Below are 17,088 nucleotides of genomic sequence, written 5' to 3' on the forward strand. Positions count from 1 at the left end.
TAATTTATTCTATATATAATTTATTGTTCTTTAATTAAATTGTATTCATACCTGTCCAATGAAGAGCTGTGTGTGTGTGTGTGTGTGTGTGTGTGTGTGTATTGTACACTCGGTGTACTCGGTGACCCTGCGCTCGGCAATCTTCGGAGATCTTCGGTTATCTTCGGGCTTTAATGCGAAAGCAGCCGAGCCGCGACGGAGCTCTCCGGAACATCCGGCTGTTCCTCTCAACATAAACAGCTATGGCGGAGGCAGCAGCAGCGGCGACGGGGGCTTCAGCGGGCTCCGGAGGCTGGACCAAACACGTTACCTGCAGGTGAGACGGCGACACGGGGACGGTGGAGGTGGTCCGGTGTGTGGCGGGCCCGGAGGGCGGCGGTGCGGGGCTGTCGTCCGGCTCTGGTCGGGTGGTTGCTCAACTGAGCTAGCTGCTCCGTGTTGTCTGTTGTTGTTGCTCAGAGGAAGGGTTAGCAACAGTCCTGCTAGCATGGAGACTGCAGGCCACACACACACACACACACACACACACACACACACACACACACACACACACACACACACACACACACACACACACACACACACACACACACACACACACACACACACACACACACACTCGCGCTTTAAAACCATTATCATCATGCTTTACATTTCCTGGTGCTTCGGAACAGATCACCTGTTAGCCTCCACGTCCACAATAGAAGACACACGCACGCACGCGCGCGCGCACACACACACACACACACACACACACACACACACACACACACACACACACACACACACACACACACACACACACACACACACACACACACACACACACACACACACACACCCCACATGTGACCTCTCGTTTTGTCAGGTCTGGTTAATTGTTGGATTCAGTGATGGTAAACAGCAGTTTGGGATCTTCAGACAACACAGCCCTCAGCTGGACATTCAGCCTTCATTCAGTGTGTAGATTGAAAAGTGCTACAGGACAGCAGGCCTGGACCACATGTAAACCCCAGCTTAGTGTCATATCTCCATGTCGTCGGGTTAAATGTCGGCACTGGTGTTGACTTGTGTGTTCTCTTATTGTAAACAGCAGTTTGGGATCCACAGGCAACACAAACGTCCTCACCTGAAGGCTCTTCATACAGTCTGCACATTAAAAATGGCTGGAGCACACCAGGCCTGGGCCACACACGCTCCAACCATACTGGAAGTTTACTCAAACATAATCCAATAATGTGCTAAGGTCTACCTCTTCTCTGCAGACAAAATAAATAGCGATATCATAAAATACTGTCACTTTTTGACCAAAGACACACATAAGGACAGTTTTCTCAGAGGTTATGCGAAATGCTTTATGATGCTCAAAATACTATATCTTCAATAAACAATGGTAGAACAATATCTACAATCATGATAAAGTTAAAGCCTTTATAACACAATAACAGCAGAGTTATTCTCCAGTTCCTTTTAGGTGTGCTTAAATTTCTGATCTCTATTGACCAGCTATTGTGTAATATCTGTTCACAGGGCAGCCTCTTGGTGACGACGTTACAGTAAACCCAGTACAGCAGTCTGCAATGGCAATGTAAACACCTGCTGATAGTGCTGGCTTGTTTTGATTTCTTTCTGTTACTAAGCCTAACTTAAGATATCTGTGCCTTTTCATATCGGTCCAAATATAAACTAACATTCACCCTTTAAAATGCACTCATTAAAATACTCCCAATGGGTGATGAAAGTATAATTTCAGGACTTTAAAGTGTGATTTCACTCATTCGTGCACCACTGCATTCAAATTGATTCAGTTGAAAACCATGAAACTGACCAAAATAACACACAGTCCACCATTCCTGGCATTTTAAGTGCCCTAAATGGATAAACTAAGTTTGAGTTAATTGATTAAATGATTTAATTACCATTAATATGACTTATCTTTGGAAGCATTGAGTCTCTTTGCAAAGGATGCTAGTTTCATGAGCACATCCATGGTTTTCTTTTTCTTTTGTATGTTCACGTTAAATACAGCTATACACTTTCTTTGAGGCAACTGTGTTTATCAGAGGTATTTAATCATGTTTCCTGTCACAGAAGTTATTTAAGGGGATTACTTTCCTGATATATGATGGAGCTGAAAAGACACAGTTTAACTGTGAAAAGAAACGCCTGCGTCTTTGTCTTTCAGATACTTCATGCATGGTCTGTGTAAAGAGGGAGACAACTGCCGATATTCTCATGACCTGATCAGCAGCACACCTGCAGCCACCGTGTGCAAGTTCTTCCAGACAGGAAACTGTGCGTTTGGAGACCGCTGCAGGTAACCATCCCCTTTAAAGATGTCTACAGTTTATTCTGAGCTGACAGGCTCAGGCAGGTGGCCTCACATGTGGGCTCAGCTGTATTGTAACTGCTCTGAGCCTGCTGCATATGTCTATGTGTTCTGCCCCCGTCTGTCTCCGTCACCTTCTGGATATGCTTGATTACTTATTGTTGCTTTGCAAAGTCACACTTCTGGTAGATGCGCAGGTATTGGTTCACTTAAATTTGATCTTTGATGACTTTGCTTTTAACTTTTTGTATTTATTATTTGATAATTGAAACATTGTTCAGTAGAGATCTGAATAATCTTTTTTATGAACTTGGTGAACATGGAAGTAATGCTGCATTCACGCCAGCGGTCCGGTTCGATCCAGACCAGAGATCATGTCGGGGATAGTCTGCTTCATTTGGGCAGGTGTGAAACTTCACCCAGGCTCTGATCCGGACCAAACAGTGCTGGTGTGAAAGCATCCAGTCACCAGAGGCCCTCCCTGGACGCTTTCACCATAGCTTGCTGGTTGGCACTGGGATTTCTGAAATGTTCCTCAGATCTTTTGGTCCGTTTTGAAATGATAATTTCTCACAGTTCTGCAGAATTGCCAATTGAACTGGGATTTGTGACTGTGGGTTTTTTTGGAGTCCAGACAACTCATCGTGTTCAGAAAGATGGTATGGTCTATGAAAGGCTCTATCAGAAGTTGGTCTACTGTGCTCATAAAGGGATAAACATGCTTGGGTCCACTGGAGTTTCATCTTGCTCAGTCATTGCTAAGAAGAAGAAAATCAACTCCACACCATCACAGCAGCAGTTATATTGGAAGAATTAAGGTAAATGTTTGATCATTTTGCTGGTTGTAGCATCGTCTTACAGACGAGATTGGTCCTTCTGTTGAGCCCGAGTCCTGTTGAGTAGTTTCGTCATTAAATGCGGCTTTTGAGTGATTGGAGCTCCATGGTCACATCAACTTGTCTGCCAGTGAATTTTAGTGCTGACAGATTGTATAGCGGTGTCTTCCAGACATGTCTACACACTGCAGGAAGCTGTGAATGAGGGTCAGAGCATCTGTAGTAATAGGGTTCAAACATGCTGCGATGGCTGCATTCAGAGGGGATTAGACTCCCCTCTGTTGTCAGGCTTGAGTGTATCCAGACACCAGCAGCAGCATCCAGTGTCTGCTGCATGTCTGGCTTCACCCGGCACACCGAGGGCTCCAGGAGCACCCGGCACACCGACGGCTTCACACTAACAGCAGCAGGGATGCCTCACTTTCAGACTCCTTCCTTCAGAAAACCCCCGCTTTACTTGATGGTGGTCATTTGTTGATAAGTCACATTCCTTCATAATGTGATGGATCTGCATTAAGAAGGGAGGCGTATTCTGTGGATGACCCCTGTGGAGCGGTGTATCAGCGCTCCAGAGAAAAGTGCTCGCTGTGGGGGTTTATTATGGCTGAATTCCCCCGGCTCTCTCTATTGTGACGGGCGCTGTCTCGTTCACTCTTGCAGCCCCCAGGGCCAGACACGGTGCACTGCAGCCTGCATTGCAATTGCATAACACTGTCTGTCTCTCAGAGCTTTCCCCTCCTCCTCCTCCTCTCTCTTTCACCCTCCTCCCCTTCTTCCTCATGTGCTGTTGCTGGGTTTCCCAGGTTCACTGCTGCTGCAGCAGCCTCCTTTTTGTTTGTGTGCACACAGATCCAGCCCCCCTCCCCTCTATCTCTGGTTAGCAGTGTGTTCTGATGGAGAGACAGCCAGATCACAATTCTACACTGCTGTACATCCTGGTCTCCAGCACAGGCTCAACTCATCCTGAACTCATGTAGCATCACACATGGTTAAGCTGTGTGACCACTCTGTACTTTCATCTATTTGTCACTGCCGGACCATGTTATCTGCTGTGATGACGGTTCACATAGGATGGATTCAGATATTTTGGAACCGTCTTTAAATGGTAAGTTGACATGAAGTTGTGTAGGTTTACCTAATATAGTGGTTCCTTGCGTGGAAGGCAGTGGGAAGACATTTCTCAGGTGTCATTCCAGAGAGATGCTTCCATAGATGCTATATACACACGTAGACAAAATTGTTGGTACCCCTCTGTTAATGAAAGAAAAACTCACAATGGGCACAGAAACAACTTGAACCTGACAAAAGTAATAATACATTTAAAAAAAACTATGAAAATTAATCAATTAAAATCACACCTTTCTTTTGAATTCTGATTGAAAAGAATTAGAAAAACAAACTCATGAAAACAGACCTGGACAAAAATGACGGCACCCCTCGAAAAGAGTGCAGCAGTCACCCTGGACAGGTCTCCAACCCCCACACACACCCCGAGAAATGCAAACTCCTGAAAATAAAACATAATGTGGAAATGTTTGATCTACACTTTGTCACTTAACCCCTGCAACATGAGGCACAAAACGCATAAATCAAGGAATAATGATAAAAAAAAAGCAAAAAGTGCAGACTCACTGGGTCAGTTCACAGCTGATATTTAATGTAGGGCAAGATGAAGAATGCTGTTATTACAAGACTTTATCTGTTGGAGCCTTTTGTGTTCAGTACAAATCAAATGGAGATTGCATTGGTCCACCACAGTCCTCCAGAGGTGTTTGGAGCTACTCATGGTTTCTTTTAGCTTTTCTTTGTCTTAATCACAGCTCATTTCACAAGTTTGATTTTCATTCTCATTCATTCCTATAACCAGAACAGTATTTACTTTGGACTCCGTGATCATTGGAATGTATTTTTCTGCGAGAACAAGTGAGACTTGCCTGTTTTACCTTCACAGACATAAAGATTTCCAAAAACATTTGAATGTGTTGATTCTTATTAATAGAATGAAAACCTACCCACCTGAATTATTGACAAATTGTAGCTCAATTTCGAGCAGAAATGTGAACTTTTCGTTTCCAATACTTCAAGAGGGATTTTATTGTTCATTCTTTCATTGTGAAGCTGCAGTTGAAACTATTCATCATTACAAGTGACTCCAAAATACTGAAAATAGCAGGAAAAATCAAATGTTTACAGAGGTGAGATCCAGACTGGACCTCGAATCCTTCCTTTGCCCCTGGCAGTTGTTAACTGGTGAGGTGCAGGGCAGAATGCAGGAGCCTGTGAGCCTCAGGTCAGGGCAGTTAACCCAGGCTTTAAATCTTTGAATCCTTCAGATGGCAGAAGTGTAGCAAAAGTCACGTGTAAAACTGCACGATTTGTAACTGGTGACCTTTCTGTAATTTTAGCACTTGTATTCGAATGCGTAGACTTTTCTGATTCAGGTTCACATTGAAAAAATTATTTTACACATTGACAACTCTAACTTCAGACAGACAGATTGAAGTACAGACAGACAACTCGAGGTACAGACAGACAACTCCCAATACGCATCTAACTTCAGACAGACAGATTGAGGTACATACAGACAACTCTATACGCATAGACAAATAGTTTTGCTATAATAATACCCCTATACTACAAGCCTTTGTACAGCCTTTCCACTCCTAGTGAACTAAGTTTAAATCGACAACAGAAACAGCATAAAGGAAATATGCATCTTGTTTGCTGTTGAATTGAATTGAATTGCATTTATTGTCATTGTAACAGGGTGGGGGACCAGCTTCACGTTGTCAATAATACATCAGTGTTATGAGACAAGCACTAGGCACTTTCAAATAGGGATGCACTGATCCACGTTTTTTTGCTTCCGATCCCATCCCGATACCTGAATGTGGATATCTGTCCAAACCGATATTCTGAGAACAGAGCTGTTTTCTGTTGTGATGTTGTCATGAAAAGTTGGTTAGCACAGTGCTACACCAGCCTGCTGGCTGGCTGCAAACTGTGGAATGGATTTTCTGACTCATGACTCCACGTCTCATTGAGACCCGCCTTCGTTCAGGAAATCCAGTCCAATTTGAATATGATATTTAACTTTTAACCACAACCTAGCACTGCTCAACAAACACTGCATTGCACACTTACAAGCCACTTTATTAAATACACGTCCTCAATTGCTTGTTAACACAAATAGCTTATCACATGGCCCCAAGTCAAGGAATTTAGATATGGCCCCACAAAGCAGGTCTTTCTTGAAAACGAGACCCCATGTCTCAATGACTTTCACCTGTAAAGGTTAAATAAAATAAAAAAAACTTGCTTAAGTTCAGACTGAGCATCACAATGGGAAAGAGAGGGGATTTAAGTGACTTTGAACGAGGCATGGTTGTTGGTGCGAAACAGGCCGGTGTGAGTATTTTAGAAAACCATTAATCTATTGGGATTTTTTTCACACATAACCATCTCTGTGGTTTACAGAGAATGGTCCTAAAAAGAGAAAATATTCAGTGAGAGGAATAAAATGCCTTGTTGAGATGTCAGAGGAGAATGGGCATAGTGGTTCAAGTTGATATAAAGGCAACATAGACTCAAATAACCACTCGTTACAACCAAGGAATGCAGAATATCAACGCACGTGTCAAACCTTTGTGAAGGGCCAGAGTAGCAGAAGACCACACTGGGTGCCACTCCTGTCAGCCAAGAACAGGAAACTAAGGCTAAGTTTTGAACAGGCTCAACAAAATTGAACAGTAGAAGTTTGGAAATACATTGTCTAATTTGATGAGTCTCAATTTCAGCTGCGACATTCAGATGGTAGGGTCAGAATTTCGTATGAATTTGCCTACTCGATTATTGTTGCTGATCATGTCCATCCCCACTGTGCATCCCCACAGTGTACCCATCTTCTGATGGCCATTTCCAGCTGGATAATGCATCATGTCACAAAGCTCAAATCATTTCAGACTAGTTTCTTGTACATAATAATGCATTTAGTGTACTCCAAGGGTCTCCAGTCACCAGGTCTCAATTCCATAGTGCACCTTTGTGATGTGATGGAATGTGAGTTGTATTGCATGTGCAGCAGAAAAATCTGCAGCAACTTTGTGATGTCATCATTAAAATAAGGACCAAAAGCTCTGAGTTATGTTTACAACACCTTGCCAAAGTATGCCAAGAAGAATTAGGACAGTTCTGAAGGCAACGCGGGGGCCAACCTTTAACTAGCAAGTTGTATCTAATACAACTAATACTAATACTGAGTGTAGAATCAAGAATAATGGCTATTTTTCAACTTATCTCTGGCTTGTGCTCAACCAATTACTTTCACATCACAAAGTCAGATTATTGCTTTTAATTATGGTAATCTGTAAAATAAGTGATCACATATTAGCGGGTCAATTGTCTATTTGATAGTCGAAGCTGAATTATTTTCACCAAAATCTAAAACCTTCTTGACACCTCTCCTTCCCTTCTTCTGTTGAAAACAATTACCTGACCAAATGTCCCTTTGGCAAGTGTTGCATAGTTGGTGGCAGAGGGACATAGTCGCAGTGTACTTTGAGCAATGACTTGAACTTTCTCTCTGTAAGAGTTCGAGCATTTAACATTTTCGGTGAAAGCTAGGATTTGGGGTGCATTCCACTTGGACTCTTTCATAGTGGTTGTTGCAGGTCTGGTGATCAAGCCTTTCCATCTGAAATTTTTGATGGTTTTGAATTGTTGAGCAAATTCTAAAAGGCTCCAGTTTCTGTCCACTGTGGTCAAATTATCTGTCTCTACAAGTTCACTGAATCTGTGTTTCCACCGCACAAAAAGTGCAGGGACGGAACAGAGCGTAAACAGAGCCAAATCCGGTACCCGTTTCCACCGCAGAAAGAAGCTTAAAAAGTAGGCGGGGCTTAAGAGCTCCTCAGATATGTGACGTTACAACAGTCGTGTCAGCCTGGCGGAAGAGCTCGATCTTATGAATCCTCTGTTGTTGTTTAGGTAACTTTAATTTTTTGCAGCCGCAACTTCTGTGTTTGTCCTGAGAGAGCGAATGCTTTGGCGACTTGCCCTGCACCGGAGCGCCCCGGCTGGCTGTGGCACAGAGCCGTGCTGGTGCGCTGTTCCGGGACACGGGAGCCTTTAGCTTTCTGCTCAAATGCAGGAGCAGACAGCTCCTGCAGCTCTGCGCCGGAATGCTGAGGCTGCTCTGAGCGTCTCTTTGCATCGCCTCCGCGGTCCCTCCCCATTCCGTACGGGGGGGGGGGGGGTAGCGGCACTGACCACGCTGACAACCGGACGCTGACCGCCTCTGCATCGCGTTTGAACAGAAAACTCAGATGCGATGCAAAGACAGACCCAGCGCGCACACAGTGCACCCCCCGGCGTGCTGACGCTATGCTGCAAACAGAAAGCTCCGATGCAATGCAAAGTCCCGAGCCCCGGTCTCCCTCACAGCCGCTCTTTCACACCCAACACGAAAGTTGAGCAGCAAAGAAAAGAAAAGGGAACAAAACAACCAGAGCAAAGCTGACCACACTGACAGCATAGGATTTGTCCAGCCAACATATTATAATATTGAGGGCGTGGAGTGAATCACTGACCAATCAGCAGACGGCTCCTCAGACCCGTTCCATGGTCCTGGTACCCCGACAGAGGGGGAGCGGAAAAGCAACCACATTTGGAGCGGTTGTTTCCGGAAAATCACAAATACCTGCAGTGGAAACGCGAACCATAACGGACTATACCGGTCTATCCCTGCACCTTTTGTGCGGTGGAAACACGGCTTGAGTATACTCAGACCGTTGCCAATTTTGAGGGCTAATGTGGATTTGCAGAAGGTGTTGTCTTCTGGCTTGTACCCAGCCAACTCTTTCACTGCAGCTATCATGTGAAAGAAGTTTGCAGGATAGAGGAGTTCCTCTGCACTTCGAATAGGTGTAGTTTTCTGAGCCATGAGTAAAAGTCGCCCAAGTTCTCGAAGTCTTTGTTGTATGTAGTCATGTCTGTTCTTTTTTGACCCATTTAGATCAAACAGAAGCTGTCCAAACTGCAAGAATAGTTCGTCATTTTGGATAATACGAGTAGGCTCATCATATATCATGCAGGAAATCCAGGAATTTAAGCCCTCGCAGATCTCACGCACAACAGCAGTTTTAAGGGCACATGTTGATCGAACTTGCTCTTTTCCAATGCTGGATTCATCATCAGTGTTGTTCTTTGTTGGGCAGATTTCCATGTGCTGCCACAATGTTCTCTTGGCATAGAGTCCTTGACAATGAATGAAATCAAGTCCATCCCTACACGTCCGTGGTCTGTAGCAGGCCTAAGGGTCTCCAGTGCCTGTCTTCACAATATTTGCATTGTGGGCAAAGTTCCCACGTCTTCTAAGAATATTCAACCGATTATGTCTTTCTTTTGAATTCTTTGGATGTTGAAATGCTCGAGCAACTTCCTCTTTATTTAAATGTACAGCTTCCAGATTTCGATTGATTTTTGATGTGGGCTTGAATCAAAATGGACAGTAGTTTTACACTCAATGGGTTTTAGAATTTGAGGGAGCCAGTACTTTGATTGAGTCACACGCTTGCTGGAATCTGCTTTTCTTTGGACTATTTGAGGGGGTATTTAGTGGGATGAGAGCCTTTTCCTTTTTGTGGTGTCCAGGTTCCTCTTCTTTGGACTGACTGCAGGGTTTCTTTGAGCTGGCCTTTTTGAGTCATTACCTTGTTTTGCTGGACATGGAGAGGGATATCGCTGAGAGGGCTGGGTCTATTTTGTAACCGGACATAGTGGTGCGTCTTCTTCAATCTCAGAAGAACTTTATGCTCCAGAGTCGAGGACATAGTCACAATCACTGTAGTTTGTCTGATCGGATTCATCGAATTCATCAAGGGATTTTTCCACATACACTACTCACAAAAAGTTAAGGATATTTGGCTTTCAGGTGAAATTTATGGAAAATGTAAAAAGTTCATGCTACAGTGATATCATATCATGAAAGTAGGACATTTAAGTAGAAGGATGCAGTGGTGATTTCCTCATCTCAGACAATTTATTGAAACAAAAGTTAACAACAATGGTGGGTACAGCACAACAAAACATGTCAACGTCTCAATAACTGATCATGTGCCCTTGAGCATCAATTACAGCTTGACAACGATGTCTCATGCTGTTCACAAGTCAACTTATTGTCTGCTGAGGCGTCCCACTCTTCTTGAAGGGCAGCCCTCAGGTCATGAGGGTCTGGGGTGCAGTTTCAAGCCTCTACACGGCGACTCAGGTGATCCCACAGGTTTTCTATGGGATTCAGGTCTGGAGAAAGTCCAGACCCCTTGAGGTCCACCAGCCTCCAACAGCCGTTCTGATGATGTGACCTGGAAGAGCTGGAGCGTTGTCCTACATGAAGATGGAATTAGGCCTGTGTTGTTCATGTAGGGGCACAATCACTGGGTCAATGATGTTATTCAGGTCGTATGGGCTTGTCACTGAACCACTCTCAAAGTGTAGGGCAGGTCTGTACTGACTAGACACACCTGCCCTCCACCGTAACACCTCCACCACCAAAAGCTGGTCTGGTGACAACAGTGGCTGATGCATAGCGCTCTCCTGGACGTCTCGAGCGGCATTCCTCATCCGGTTTCTCAGGCGTTGTTCACGATGTAGCGGTCATCAGGGTGGGATGTGGCCAAAGGATGTCCACTTCTACACATTTCTGTGACTCTTCCAGTCTCTCTGTGTCTCTGTTCAACCTGATGACCCTCTGTGACACTCTAAGCTCAGTGGACACTTCCGTCTGAGAACTTCCTGTTTGAAGCGTCACAATGCGAGGTACTGTTGATCCATCGTTAGGTGTCGTCTTGGTCTCATGATGTCAAAACGTGAACAGCATGATGAGGACGACTGTTAAACACCAACTCTAATTGAACCAGGACATTTATTTGTCGATTCAAGGATCAAACACCAGTTGTGAATGTTGCCGTTAAGCTCCTTGTTAGAGAACAGCAACTTGTGTAAAAAGTACTAAAACATTTAACCGTTGGACACGTGCATTCAAAAGCTTAGAGAAGCTCACATTAAGTTCACCTGTAAAGGTTTGAAGGCCTTTTAGGCTCGTCCTGAAATTTCACCCAAAAGCCAAATATCCCTAACTTTTGGTGAGTACTGTATGAAGTGGCCTTAGGGGGAAAAAACATAAGGTTAATTTTTACGTAACACAGCGTGCCAAAAACTGCATTGACGCTATGGACCTATATTGCAAGAACATTCTCTTTTCAATAATGGAATTGATATACAAGTTTAACATTTTTTTTTTAAATAAAGCATATTTAATAAAAGAATGACAAGTGTAAGTTACACACACACACACACACACACACACACACACACACACACACACACACACACACACACACACACACACACATGCAGACACAATGTATTCTTCTTACTAGACTGCAGGGAAATACCTGTCTTGATCTAGACCAGGGCTCTTTGGTCCCTCCGTGAGCCTCTGGCCCACTGCACTTCATCCTGGAGCGGGGTGGCATGGGACGTAAGGCAAAGGGTGGCATGGGAGGTAAGGCAAAGGGTGGCATGGGAGGTAAGGCAAAGGGTGACATGGGAGGTAAGGCAAAGGGTGACATGGGAGGTAAGGCAAAGGGTGACATGGGAGGTAGGGCAAAGGGTGACATGGGAGGTAGGGCAAAGGGTGGTTTGGGACGTAAGGCAAAGGGTGGTATGGGACGTAAGGCAAAGGGTGGTATGGGACGTAAGGCAAAGGGTGGTTTGGGACGTAAGGCAAAACCACCCAGAGCGCAGTTGCTCTGGGTGGTTTTGCCTTATGTAGGTGGGTTGTGAACGACGCGGCGACGTATCGTCATTACAACAATAAAGGATGAAGAACGTAGAATTGCGGCTCAACTGGTGTCTGAAGCTGGGAGCTTCCTGTACCTTTCACAGTAAAACCCGACAGTTCCAGGAAGTTCATTCCAGACTTGTTGAGAGTGACGGAACATTCTAGTGAATTACACAACAACTACAGGACATTAAAGACACACCATCACACTCATGGTTCTAACAATCCAGATCTCCCACATTTATCTTCCATTTTAATAATGTGTAGCAATAAAGGAGCTGAGAGCTGCAATGCATTATGGGAGTTTCTGTTTGTCATGTTTTAAATGTAATTATTGGGGGTTATGTTAGATTTGTAGTGTTGCTAATAATTGTGTTGTGTTTTTGTTGTTTAGTTCATGTAGTTTAGTTTATTAGTTGCAAGTTGTCAACCAGCAGTGAAGAAAGTTTTGTGTGTCGTGTCCTCCTGGCATGGTCTGCCTGGGAGACTCAAAATAAAAGACTGATGTGATGTCTGTTGTAAAGTATAAGTTTTTTCTCTAGCATGCTTCTCTGACATTACTCACCATGATATCACAGTGATATTGTGAGTGACAATGTAGGCGTGTGCGTCTCTCTGGGTGTTGTGTTCAGGGGGAAACGGGACCAACTGGCACTTTGAGCAGCAAAGGTTGATGACCCCTGGTCTAGGTAGTTTCCTGTTAAAGTCATCCACTGAATGATTTCTAGATCCATCACAATCTGACGACGTTGTAGCACATGTAAATGGAGCTTTTGTCTGAAAATTGGGAAAAAGACAAAAAAAATATACGGTTTGTATTGAGCAAAACTACATAAATGAAATAAGTTCATCATCAGGCACTGTTGACCACATAAGACAATGAAAGCAATGTAGACTGTGAAACGCAATGCTGATGTGATACAAGGAATGCCAATACAATTGATCTCATGAGTATGTTGGTTATGATGAAATGATTTTTAAATATTGACATTTAAGGAATACAAATTCTGTTGGATATAAACTGTTTATCCCATCTATCAGTGAGGTGACATTCCATGTCCCAAAAGCCAACAGATGTGACCGGGGATCAGGTCGCCAAGGCCCCTGCCATCCACTGTTGCCTGATCCGCATTGCATCTGACCCCGAACAGTATCCTCTGTGGGTGGTGGGCCCACAGAGGATACTGTAATATATGCAATGTTTCACTTTAGTTTTTGACAAATTGCACCCTTATCAAAAGCAATGTTAATGCTTGATGTAGACAGAGCATGTCAATGATCATGGAATACCACAGTAGGTTCCCTTTTAAACCTTGTCCCTGTCTGAAATGTAAACACACCTGTATTTCAGCATGGCAAGAGTTTGCCACGAGATGGGGATGGCAAATTAAGCTGAAAATAAGATCAAACAAACATGTCAAAAAGGTGAGGAAGTGATAAAAGTGAATATTATTAGGCTCCAGCTTAAGAGCAAAACTTCAACTAACATTATACCACAGGGCATTTCGAAGAAAACAATAGCTTCATCTTTGCCTTATTTGGCACTGAAAATATTTAAGTCGGTGTATCCACGGCATGGAGCCCGTTAATCCTTAAAACAGGGTTCCCGTGGGGTAATAAAAAGTCTTAAAAGTATTGCATTTACAAATCTGCATTTATTACCTTAAAAAGTCTTAAAAAGGTATTAAATTTGATATTATAGGTCTTGAATTTTGGAGAGCTGCTGCAAATAGTCGACACAATTGACGATAAAAGTTGAAAGACTGAAAGGCAGTATTATTTTTGCTGCAGAACACAGTTTAAGTAGCAGCAGCTCCATTTCACTGCAGTTTAATGCAGCACGCAGTGGTCAATCTTTGAAAAATACGGCCGGAAAAAACAGCGCCCACCTTGCTGAAAGCCTCTAACTGATGTGTCCAGTAGAAACTCTGACTAGATACTCGGTAAGAACAGATAAATATTCAAGCAGGAGGTTTTAAGTGTTAACGGACCTTAATGAGCAGCAGCATGGAGCTGCTGTTGGTTTACTTCTGTCAAACATGAGGCCCGTGGACCAAAACCGGCCGCTTAAAGCACCAATCAGCCTCAGAAACTACCAAAGCAAGTGGTTATGAAGGATTTATAGGACTTTTATTTTTGTTTACATTTCACTGTATTTTGTGCAGAATGTTTCATCAGTAAATACTGCTTAGATCTTGAAAACAAACAAAAAACAAAGTCCTAACATATCAGATATGCCTTTTGTTTTAAAAAAAATATGTCAAGGTGAATAGTTTAATAAAGCAACATTGTTTTTGTTGTTTATCTGCACACACAAGTTTGTTAAATCTTCAACACGTTTCACAGTGAGGATTGCAGCCATCTCGGGGCTTTTCCTCCAGAAAGAACCAGGTTCTAGTTAGGAGCCAGAGTCACACTTGGCACCAGTTCTTTGTCTTTCCACCATCAAACCCACAGAACTTTATAATGAAGCCAAACTTTTGGTTCATCAGCAACTAAAAAACGAACTACATACTACTGTCAATGGCACTTCACGTGAAAGAGAACTTTAGTCAGTGTGTGTTTACGTAGGTTTCCATTATAAACGGCTGTAGAGCAGCGTTCTATCATTCTACACCTCCATTCCTCCTGATGTTGAAGCTTTTGATTCAGACACGTCCAGAAATAAAGTGAAAGGAGCAGAAATTCACGATGTAATGCCCAAATGTTGAAAAATAAGCCCCAAGCTCATATGCACGTTTATTTTTTCCCCCCTATGGCCACTCTGGGGCTCCAGACTAAAACAAGACGGACGTGAAAAAACACCAATAGAGCGACGAGGAGACTCTGTTTTTTCTGTCTTTTTGGTCTGAATCCGAGGTTCAGGACAGACTAGATGTTGGGACCAGGACCAAACAGATGAATCCAGTCCGTCTCCTGGTTCTTCTATGAGCACTGTCAGCGCCAAATTGGTGAACTCAGTGACGTGTTTTGGAGTGACGCAATGACGTGGCTTTTACTCTGCTCCATTAATGGTGGAAAAAGAACTGGTTCTTTGGCAGAGCTCATTTAAGAACTGGCCCTGAACTACCTGGTTCTTTCTGGTGGAAAAGACCTATGAGAAGAGTTGAGTAAAATGGAATTTCTCTAATTTCGTGGTCACTTTTTCTGTCTTTAGATTTAATCTCATCTGGATGTGGACTTGGGATTCAGACGTTGTAAACTTGGACTTGACTTGGATTTGGACATTTGTGACTCGGACTTGACTTGGACTTGTCTTGGACTCGATGAAGGTGGACTTCACTACAGCCTTCATTGCCACTGTGTGGCCCCGAACCTCTTTAGCATGTAGCATGGCTCGGAGTTGCATGCTGCACCTGGTCGGACAAACACATGTTGGATACCAGCTCTACTCTCCCTCTGATTGGCTAGTGCTCGCTGCTTTCAATAATATTATTGGTTAGTGTCTATGTTTTGCTGAAGCATGAGGGATGTTGTTGCTGTATAATGTGTTTAGATGTATCTTGCAAATGTCCAAGCTGCAAACAAAGTAACATTAATCGATCCGATTCCAATTAGGAACCAATTTGCGCTGACCATGGACATGCTTTGAAATGGGCATTACATTTTAAAGAAGCAATCCTTAAGGTGAACAAAATGACCTGAGGAGCAGAGATGAACTAAAGAGTTGAACTTTGTGTCTTTCGGGCACTGACAGGAGACTGACAGTCACTTGTCTTCATGCAGCTTTATGGTTGATACCATCAAGACTGTAGAACTTCGTTCATGAGTACAAAGTCATTCAAACCTATAATATTGTTTATACCTATAATATTGGCTCGCCGTTAGCATGAACTAAAAACATGTGACAAGGTATCCACACACAAAATCCACACAAAAATTAGACCGTACCTACACAATAGACTCAACAATCATACTGAACACAAACAAGTTGAAGCATGCCAGCATAGCTTAATGCCCGTTACCAGTTATCATTCAGTCCTATACGTGAAGCACTCGCTGACTTGCCTGCTTTAGCTAGCACTAGCTAAATCAGTGTTACACATTGCTTAGTTCCTGCTTTGGCAATGATATTTCCCAAGCCAAACTATATTTTGTTGATATATAATTCCTTGTTTGGGCTGCTTGAGGTATTTTGCACTTGCTTTATCATCAGGCAAGATGCAGGACACCTATTGGGTGCTCGGGAGTTTTTGACTTGCTTTAATGTGTGTTTATCATCACCCAAAACCTACCTTTGGGGACCTCGATTATAATGGAATCTAATTGGGGACAGTGGTTTTTGTCCCCAAAGGGAATGGTGTCTCCAATTTACTGGAGTTTGTGCTGATGAAAGTCCCCAAAAAGGACATAATCAAACTCTCTCTCACACACACACACACACACAATGTGTTTTCCCTGGAACTCCATGATATTGGACCATGAAGAGGACAAGAGGATCTTACATCATGGGAAATCTAAAAATATAATAAACTAATTGTATTTAGTTTGATTCTTCAAGTCTCTATTTGGCTCAAACTGAATCATTATTCCAACCATTTTACCAAATACATAAACTGTCATTAAAAGGACTAAAATTCTTGAAGTGCTTTTTGCTATTTGGAGTGAATTTGAGGAGGAAATACAGGCTATGCTGTTAATTGGTTTGAATTGTTGAGTAAATCTCTCCTGACGTTTGTGAGTTGAACATGTCTTTGCTGCTCCTCAGGTATGAACACAGTAAAACCACAAAGAGCGAGGAGCCTCAATCCTCCCAGATGCCGCCGCCGCCTTCTGCCTCGCTGGCCGGTCCTTCAGAGCTCGAGTCCAGCGGGACGCCGCCGGGATTGGGGGCACAAGACTGGGTGAATGCTGCTGAGTTTGTTCCAGGCCAGCCGTACTGTGGACGGGGTTTGTGAGACTTTCTATTAGATCTGCTTTCAACCTCTTTATCAGGGTTTGTGTGATTAGAAGAGCCGAAGAAGGACAGCTCAAACCAAAGATGGTCCAGTTAGAAGGCAGCAATATAGCCTGAATAATAACAAGAGTATTCTGCAGTGTCTTTTTGTATAAGCTGGGGAGGATTAAACTTGTGATGAAAT

At 43.4% G+C, this 17,088-nt stretch overlaps 1 protein-coding gene across 1 annotated transcript in view; it reads left to right on the forward strand.

Annotated features, from left to right (window-relative positions):
• Positions 1-242: 242 nt before the first annotated feature.
• mkrn1 (makorin, ring finger protein, 1) overlaps positions 243-17,088 on the forward strand; it is a gene marked incomplete at its 5' end in the record, with an annotated part of 37,230 nt that continues 20,384 nt past the window's right edge. Inside the window, 3 exons of the mRNA XM_080518162.1 lie at positions 243-316; positions 2,186-2,317; positions 16,716-16,897. Of these exons, the coding sequence (XP_080374288.1) occupies positions 243-316; positions 2,186-2,317; positions 16,716-16,897 (388 nt within the window). The remainder of the gene's footprint in view (positions 317-2,185; positions 2,318-16,715; positions 16,898-17,088) is intronic.

Source organism: Blennius ocellaris, assembly GCF_963422515.1.
Source record: "Blennius ocellaris genome assembly, chromosome: 22".
NCBI classification, from domain to species: Eukaryota; Metazoa; Chordata; class Actinopteri; order Blenniiformes; family Blenniidae; genus Blennius; species Blennius ocellaris.